The sequence below is a fragment of the Alexandromys fortis genome, unplaced genomic scaffold, assembly GCF_014885135.2.
Source record: "Alexandromys fortis isolate MF-2015 unplaced genomic scaffold, M_Fortis_MF-2015_v1.1 scaffold_73, whole genome shotgun sequence".
NCBI lineage: Eukaryota > Metazoa > Chordata > Mammalia > Rodentia > Cricetidae > Alexandromys > Alexandromys fortis.
Window position 1 is genome coordinate 3,322,012 of NW_026067959.1, and position 9,382 is coordinate 3,331,393.

The following is a 9,382-nucleotide window of genomic DNA, read 5'->3' on the forward strand; positions in this document are numbered from 1 at the left end:
GCAAAGAGCAAGAACAAGAGGGGTGAGATTATACGACCTCAGTGTCCACCCCCAGCTACGTGCTTCCTCCAACAAGGGTCCATATCCCAGAACTTCCCCAACAGCACCGCCATCTGAGAAATAAGTGTTCAGACCTCCACAGTGGGTTGTCAGAACAGCACAAACTGAAGTTCGGAGGGTACATCTAACATGATACAGGGGGAAATACAGGGAGGAGCTGGAGGAGGGAAATGGGGGTATGTATATGACCATACATCATTGTATACATGTATGAAATTCTCAGTTTAAATATATGGCTTAAGCCATATATTTAAATCCTTGAGAGGGAACTCTCAAGGTTTGGTTTTGGACTTTGGAACAGAAAGGACAGATTTCCCTTGTGTATAGGCATCAAGTGTGGTGACTTCTTATGACAGCCCTTAGAAGTTAGTGCAACAGCCCTGGGCTGAGGCCAAGATGGAAAGATGACTCCTCTCTCCAGCCTGTCTCCTCACTCAGCATCCCACATTCAGGGAAGAGTTATTTTCTCAGCAGATTTAACCGTCTTCTAGAAACCCCCAAGACATCCCAGCTAGATGTCAAGAGTAAGAACATCTGATCTGGGCAGCTGTGGTGCACACCTTTAATTCCAGCTCTAGGGAGGCGGGGCAGGCTGAGCTCTGTGAATTTGAGCCCAGTCTGGTCTACAGATTGAGTGACAACAATCAGGGCAATATCAAAAAACAAACGAACAAACAAAAAGCAACAAAGGATAAGAACACCTAATTAAGAAATTTGAAGATAGGCTGGGTGGTGGTACCACGTCTTTAATCCCAGCACTCTGGAGGCAGAGGTAGAAAGATCTCTGTGAGTTTGAGGCCAGCCTGGTCTACAGAGTGAGTTCCAGGGCACCCAAGGCTGTTACATAGAGAAACCCTGTCGAAAGAGAGAGAGAGAGAGAGAGAGAGAGAGAGAGAGAGAGAGAGAGAGAGAGAGAGGAGAGAGAAGAAGAGGAGAAGAGAAGATGAAGATATTTGACCCCAAATATATATAGACATTTGAATTTTAGGCAAAACTAGTTTCCTTTGAGGAATGCTAATTGGTAAAGTGGTTTTGAAATTTTTGAGGGATTGAGTTCTTGGTGAAACTCAAGAGGGGGATTTTGAGGGGGAAAGAGCTAAAATCAGAGGTTTACTCTTTAGCGCCCTTAAGAGGAAAGTTAATGGCATATTGAATATTAATCATTAAATTCCCTGACAATTTGTTATCTATTATATACAGGTCCAAAAATTTATAGTTTCAATTCTGCAAATGATTCTGGAGGTTCTGCAAATCTGGACAAATCTATTTTGAAAGTGAGTAAGCAAGGTTTTCCTTCATTTCCTGAAGCATTAAAGACGTTAAAGACAAACTTGTCTGCAGTTAAGAGAGCTTGCTGCTCTTGCAGAGGACCCAGCATGTTTTCTCATACTTACGCTAAAATTTGGGGTCTGTTGGAAGGAATATAAGAAAACTGTATGATTTGCCAATAATATTTTGATAATTTAGTTTCTAATTACTGTAAATATTCTTGACCTCAACAGGTGGTAATCAATAATAAACTAGAGCAAAGAATTATTGGAGTGATTAATGAGCATAAGAAACAAAATAATGACAAGGGAATGATTTCTGGAAGACTTTCTGCCAAAAAATTACAGGTATTCACCACCACCCCTCCTTCCCTTCCTCTCTCCTTCCCTCCCTCCCTCCCTCCCTTCCTTCCTTTCTCTTTCTCGTTTCTTTGTTTCTTTGTTTTTCAAGACAGGGTTTTTCTGTGTGTCACCCTGGCTGTCCTGGAGCTTAGACCAGCCTCAAACTCACAGAGATCCACATGCCTCTTCCTCCCAAGTGTTGGGATTAAAGGTGTGCGTCACCACTGCCCAGCTTATTTTTCTTTTCTTTGAAGCAGGATGCCTCTGTAGCCTAGGCTGTCAATACCTGACTTACTGGGACTATTTTCCTCCGTCCAGAGGTAGGCATTTGTTGGTGATACTTTAGAGACAGCCCTAAATGTAAAAGTGAGTCTTTTAAACTTCCATTGGGGTCACATGTAGATGGTTTCTAACTGCAAGCAGGGAGAGAATTGTCTCTGATACAAGTGCAGACACTGAAATGGTGACATACACAGTAAGTTATATATCCGAGCTACGGCACTGAGTGCCTGCATGTTACACTCTGCCCTGCATTTTGCTTATATGCCATGACATGTTAATCCTACAAAGCTGATGCAATTGATCTTTTCAAAGGAAAGACTTGAGACTTGGAAAGATGCCACATTATGGCATAAAGTTATTGATTAGTAAGTATCTGAATAAGCTTAAAACCAGTTCTGCTTAACTTTTTAAATATAATGGTAGAGAGGTATATTTAAATACTTTATACAGAGATATGTTTGTTAAAACACTAAAGAAAATCTTAGGAATTCACATAGAAAAATGTGGACTTAAATATATATCTAACTATTAAAATTATTAAGGAAGGGTTCATTTCTACTAAGTAGACATAAGTCAGACACATGTTGAGAGTTTATGAGAAATTAAGAAAAGGCTGAATAAGGAAGTTCCTAACAATCTGCTGGGCTTGGTGGCCCACGCCTTCGATCCGAGTACCACGTAGAGAAACCCTTTCTTAGAAAAACAAACAAACAAGCCTGGAGGTGGTGGCGCACGCCTGTAATCCCAGCACTCGGGCGGCAGAGGCAGGCGGATCTCTGTGAGTTCGAGGCCAGCCTGGTCTACAAAGGGAGTTCCAGGACAGGCTCCAAAGCTACAAAGAAACCCTGGCTCGAAAAACCAAAACCCTGTAATTCCCAAATTTTTATTATAATGAGCACATTTAACTTTAACTACCAGGTTAAACTACCTTCCCAACCTCCCTCCCTTTCTCTTTCCCTCTTTTTGGGAGTGCTAGGGGTTGAGCCCAGAGTTTTTAACATGTTAAGAAAACACTCTCCCACTGAGCTACCTCCCAGCATTCCACAATAAAATATTCTTGAAATTACAGTGTATCCATTTTTGATTTAAAATTAATGAGAAAATGAAATTAGGAATTAAAAACAAAGATCAAATTAGCAAATGTAACTTATATTTCTCTTTGATAGGATTTATACATGGCTTTACAAGCATTTTCCTTTAAGACTAAGGATATTGAAGATGCTATGACCAATACACTCTTGCATGGAGGTGACCTTCATTCTGCCTTGGATTGGCTCTGCTTAAATCTTTCAGATGGTAAACAGTATTGTCATTAATTATTTCCTTGTCTAAAACAGACTTTGTCTTTAGTTTGGGCTTTTTTGATTTGGTTAAAAAGTGGGTGTGTCCTTGAGTAAATAATAGCAGAAGGATATAGTTATAACCTTTGGTAAGGACCTAAGGTACAGATAGCCTTTGTAATTGATGGCGGATATAGCCACAAAGCCAACAAGTGAGGTAGGTTAAAATCTTTTTAAAGAAAATTTCAGAGTTTAACTAGTGTGGTAAAATAAATAGCATCTAAAGGTGGGCCAGATGTTACCTGATGAGGGCACATGCTTCTAATTTGACACGGAAAAGCTGATTTTTCCTAGGATCTCTCTTAGGAGGTGAGGGAAGAGTGGAATTAGATGCTCTAAATCTTGATGGGGTTAATGTGTATACTAAGTATTTGTGGTTTGGTGTATGATATGTATATCTATCTTGAACACATTTTGATTTAAGATGCACTTCCTGAGGGATTCAGTCAAGAATTTGAAGAGCAACAGCCAAAAAGTAGGCCAAAATTCCAGTCTCCACAGATACAGGCTACTCTTTCACCCCCACTGCAGATGGAAACCAGAAGACAGGAAGAGCCTAAAGTTAAGGTAATTGAAGAATTAAATATTTAGGGGGTTGGAGAGGTGGCTCATTGATAAAGAGTACTTGCTGCTCTTTTAGGTGACCTGAGTTTGCTTCCCAGCAACCATATCAGGCAGTTCATAGCTGCCTATAACTCCAGCTCTAGAGAATCTGATACCCTCTTCTGGCATCCACAGGCACCAACACACATGTACACATTTAAAAAATCCTTTTTATTTAAAATAAAACTTTAGGCTATAATTCTATCATTCGTAAGGCAGAGGCAAGAGGATCACTAGGATAAGGATAACTTGGCTATGATGTAAGACTCTGTCAACAAAGAGCATGTCTTAGTTAGGGTTTAACTCTTTATACACATTTTTATTAAGCCTCTGCTTTAATCATGCTTGATAATGTCATATTGGTTGAAGCAAGTCACGTGATCAAACCCAAAGTGTCTACATGACAGCATGAATACTGGGACTCTGGGAGGTGTAGTTCGTTGTGGCATTTCTCTTAAGTACTCTATGTATCATCACATGCCTTGGGAAACCATGCTTTCAGCAACAACACTAGCTTCAAGGGTGCTGTCTAAGCGCACTTAGATAGAAACAAGAAGGCTAGCGAGCTCTTCTCGTTGATTTGTTTAGTATTCGGTGGGAACTGGCTACGTACCTCAGGCTGAGCTAAAACTAACAGTCTCCTGCCTCAGCCTCCCTGGCACTGGGATTATGAGCAAATGAGTAATCATATTCCTTGTCTTTTGTAAGGTTAGACTTCTTTAAAAATGTTTAGCTTGTTTGTCTTTTGCATATTAAATAACATGACTTTTGCAATTTTTCTGTCTGCTGTTTTTGTAGTATGAAGAACTTATAAAATCAGCTTAATAGTTGGGCAACTTTCTCTAACTCGGTCTTTCAGACATATGCTTTCTCTTTTCAGCCAAAAAAGGAAGAAAAAAATATGGAGATAAATATGAAAGAGTGGATTTTGAGATATGCTGAGCAACAAAATGAAGAGGAAAAGAACGAGAGTTCTCCAAGCTTAGATGATGAAGAGAAGTTTGACCCTGTGAGTAGAAGCCTGTATCCGGCGTCTAGTGTCCTGCGTACTGCCAGGCACAGTGCCGACCCTTATTTACTCCTAAGTCTTTTCTTAGTTAGCTTTCTATTTCTGTGATAAACACCATGACCTCAAACAACTTGGGGAAGAAAGGGTCTATTCTAGTTTACAGTCCATCATGAAGAACAGTCAAGGCAGGAACTCAACTTGGGCAAGAAACTGAAGGTAGGAACTGAAGCAGAAACCATGGAGGAACACTCCTCATGGCTTGTTCAACCTGCCTTCTTATATAACCCAGGACCTGCCCATGGATGGCACTGTCCCCAGTGGGCTGAGGCCCTCCACGTCAATCATTAATGGGGGGGGGGGGGGGGGGGGACAAACAACACCCTCCAGACTTGTAGAGAGGTAATCTGATGGAATATTCTCTCAGTTGAGGTCCCTTTCCCAGATGACTCTAGCTTGTGTCAAGTTGGCAGAAAACCAACCAGATTTCAATTCTTCCAAAATTCACCAATGATTTTATTGGTCTTCCCTACAGACCGTGAGTGAGGAGATACAGGAGGGAACATGGATGACCCTAAAGCAGCCATGCTGGGTTGTCTACACCTACATGGATGGCGGTTCCCATGTGTCTGAGTAGATGCAGTCCCCTTCCTTAGTATTCCCATCCTACCTACTCTAGCATCTCCACTAAACCTGGAGACCACGTGAAATTTGAGCCAAATTGCATGCAAATAACTGGGAGAAGTGGCTGGAATGCCATTTCAGGGTCCAATGACCCAGCAATTTTTTTATACAGATACTGACTTAAGAAAAATGAGAAGTTCGTATACAATCTTTAATAGCCACTTTATCACAGTAGCCAAATACTGCAGGCAGCCCTGTCTGACCTAGGCAAATGGGTAAAGAAATCATGATAACCAGAGTTACAAAGTAGTATGTGTTATATGATGGATCCATTTGGGGTTTTTTTTCTATTTTTTAAAAATATTTATTTATTATGTATACAGTATTCTGTCTGTGTGTATGCCTGAAGGCCAAAAGAGGGCACCAGATCTGATTACAGATGGTTGTGAGCCACTATGTGGTTGCTGGGAATTGAACTCAGGACCTTTGGAAGAGCAGACAATGCTCTTAACTTCTGAGCCATCTCTCCAGCCCTGATGGATCCATTTGTGTAAAAGAAAAAATATTGACTCACATTTGTAATATATTTGAAAAGATACACAAAAGCTTTTGCTAATGACTAGAACTAGAGTGGTAGGGAGGAGTAGTCTGCACATACAGATTTTCAATTATGGGCCTGTATTAGGATCATATAAATATATAACTAAATGTAGGGCAGTGCAAATCCACTTTGTGACTCTTCTGATTGGAGCATTGACTCCAACTTTAAAGAAGTGAAATTTGAAGGATGCAAATTTGAAGGGTTCAGATGGGCAAAGAGTGATAGTAATGTGGTTCAAACGTGTAAAAATAATGTGATCACGGGTGTAGTTTAACTACAAGGCTCCCTTAGGCATTACAAATATGTGTACACATGCAGAAAACAAAAACATGGCTGAGTGCTGGCAGGTATGAGTACACGGCTGAGCTCATGAGACTGGAAGAATGTGACTGCTAGAAAATGAATTTGACAGCTGAATGGTCAAAAGCCAGTGCGAGCTTGAAGGCAGTGACTGCAAAAGGAACTTGACATTTTAGGTCAGGTTTAGCAGTGTCCAGGGTGGTTTGCCATATTGAGTGGTACTGGGGATACTTTATTTTTTTTTAATATTTATTTATTTACTATACATACAATATTCTGTGTGTATGTCTGCAGGCCAGAAGAGGGCACCAGACCTCATTACAGATGGTTGTGAGCCACCATGTGGTTGCTGGGAATTGAACTCAGGACCTTTGGAAGAGCAGGCAATGCTCTTAACCACTGAGCCATCTCTCCAGTCTCCCTGGGGATACTTTAGAGCCCTTCCCTACCTTGTTAGGTGTCGGACTTGCGCTTGTGGACTGAGATCAGAAAGGGGACGGCTGTTCTAAAGCAAGAGACAGCAGAAATCAGCAGTTTCTCAGATATGAAGGCTCAAGAACATTTCTTCAAAGAAAACATACAAATGGCCGATAAGCCATGAAAAGATATTCCACATCATTAATTTCCAAAGAAGTAAAAATCAAAACCATGGCAAGATTCCTTCTGACTCATTGGGATAACCAATTCCAAAACACACACATAAAAAGAAAAAAAAAATTGCTGGAACGGTGGGGATAGGAACCGTGTGAACTGGTGGCAGAATGTAAAATGCAGCTATTGTGGAAAATAGTTTGACAGTTCTTTAGAAAACTGAAAATAGAATTGCCATGTGTTAGGGTTCTCGAAAGGAACAGATCTCTCTCTCTCTCTCTTTCTCTCTCTCTCTCTCTCTCTCTCTCTCTCTCTCTCTCTCTCTCTCTCTCTTTCTCTCTCTCTCTGTGTGTGTGTGTGTATGTGTGTGTGTGTGTTTAAAGGGAATTTATTAAGCTAGCTTACAGGATGTGGTCCAGGTAGTCCAGCGATGGCAGTCTCATGACAGAAGGTTGAAAACCTGGTAATTGTTTGGTCCACTAAACTGCATGTCTGTGAAGTTCCAATCTGGTGTTGAAGTCTGGGGAGAATTCCTGCAGAAGTGCTGATTTTCAGTCTGTGTTAGAATCCTGAAGGAGTTAGTTAGTGCTGGTCATAGGAGCAGAGTGGACAGATCTGCCAGCAAGAATGAGGGTGGGCAGGCCAAAGGAAAGCTTCCTTCTTCCTTGTCTTTTTCTCTGGGCCACCACCATATGCCCAGATTTAGGGTGGGTCTTCCTTCAGATAATCTGACTGAGAAAATCCCTCACAGGAGTGCCCAGAAGCTTGGGTTTAGTTCATTTCAGATGTCAAATCAGCAACCAACATTAGTCATCATGCTATATGTCCCAACAATTCCACTTCTAGGTACATACCTAAAGCTTTAATTAAGGTCAGGGTCTAGGAAAACATCTCTGTACGTCATGTTTACAGCAATAGCTAGAATGTAGAAGCCATCTAATATCAACCAAAGCGTAAGTCAGTAAATAAAGAATGTGTATACAGAATCGAAGGACATTCCTGGCACACAGGATATCTTTGATGGATCTTTACGACATTATGCTAGTAAGCTAAGCCAATCACAAAAGTCAAACTCTTATATGAGGTCCCTAGAACAGTCAGAACCATAAAGATGGAGAGTAGAACACCGTTTCCCAGGGGCTGATGGAGAAAGAGGAAAGGGGCGATTTCTGCTTACTGAGTATAGTGTTCACTTCTACAGCATACAAGGTTAGCCATCTTGTGGTTGAGGTGGCTGCCAATGACATGAACGTTTTACAGCACTGAAGAGAAAAAAAATGGCAAGATGCGTAAGTAGAGGGATGGCGGTATCGGTGTCTTATAGAGGAAAGTGGAAAGAATCAGTGTGAATGGGGTGGATTTGAGGCAGTAGCTAGGCCTCCTTCTGTTACTCTACCTTGGTGTGTCTACACACTGAATGGCCCCAGCAGTTGGTAGTTGTGCTTACTGAGCTGTGTTTTCCTGTGGTGATAAGCACTATATATCACAGCAGCACCCTCGTGGGCCTCATTCTGCCACGGGCTGTGTGCTATCATCTGCTGCCGCTTATTACCCTAGGAGAAAGGTCGTCATTGGCGTTGAACATTCTGCTCTCTAGCTTTTGCTACAGAGTCACAACCTTTTGTTTTCTCAGTTTTCCTCCACCCTTTTATGTCTCTTACATTTGTCTTGTTTTTCTCTGAGAAATTCTAGAAAGTGATTTGCTAGTCTAAACTTCGTAAGTTCTGACACAAAGTAGTGGTCACAGATAAACTGTTCTTAGACTTTTTTATTTTCTCTTCATTATTTTACTTGGAAAAGAATCAAAGGTACTTGAACCTTTCAGCCAAACTTCTGGACGCAAAGGAGCAAGCAGCATCCTTTAAACTGGAAAAAAACAAGCACGGCCAGAAAGAGGCTCAAGAGAGAATACGGAAGTTACAAAGAGGTGAGCACTTTCCAATTTTTACTTGTAGAAATGTAATTGTGTGCCTGTAGTTTGCTAACTGTTTAGACTTAAGATTGTTTAACTTTGCCTATAACAAGCCAATTGATAAATACTGTTGAGTTTGTGATGGACCTTACAATCTGTTACAACCTCCCAAGTGTTACAACATAAAGGAGCAGCATCCGGTTAAAAATGTGTTGTAACCAAACTTTATTTGTGGACAGTAACATATATACTTCATATAATTTTCAAGACACCAAGTGCTATTTTTTGTGTATGTCTAGTATATTCATGTGTGTGCTAATGCACTTGCCCCCTTGTGCACATGTGGAAGCCAAACACCAATAACAGGCATCATCCTCTCCCCACCTTATTTTGTTGTTCTTTCTCTCTCTCTCTCTCTCTCTCTCTCTCTCTCTCTCCCTCCCTCCCTTTCTC

At 41.1% G+C, this 9,382-nt stretch overlaps 1 protein-coding gene and 1 long non-coding RNA gene across 2 annotated transcripts in view; one reads left to right on the forward strand and one right to left on the reverse strand.

Annotated features, from left to right (window-relative positions):
- Window positions 1-9,382, forward strand: part of Dhx29 (DExH-box helicase 29) — a 45,828-nt gene that overhangs the window by 6,397 nt on the left and 30,049 nt on the right. Inside the window, exons 2-7 of the mRNA XM_050152845.1 lie at window positions 1,261-1,334; window positions 1,563-1,676; window positions 3,119-3,248; window positions 3,717-3,859; window positions 4,776-4,904; window positions 8,818-8,944. Coding sequence (XP_050008802.1) covers window positions 1,261-1,334; window positions 1,563-1,676; window positions 3,119-3,248; window positions 3,717-3,859; window positions 4,776-4,904; window positions 8,818-8,944 — 717 coding nt within the window. The remainder of the gene's footprint in view (window positions 1-1,260; window positions 1,335-1,562; window positions 1,677-3,118; window positions 3,249-3,716; window positions 3,860-4,775; window positions 4,905-8,817; window positions 8,945-9,382) is intronic.
- The window catches only part of LOC126507995 (uncharacterized), a 9,954-nt gene continuing 5,836 nt past the window's right edge, over window positions 5,265-9,382 (reverse strand). The window contains exon 3 of the long non-coding RNA XR_007593688.1: window positions 5,265-8,279. This is a non-coding gene — a long non-coding RNA (uncharacterized lncRNA). The remainder of the gene's footprint in view (window positions 8,280-9,382) is intronic.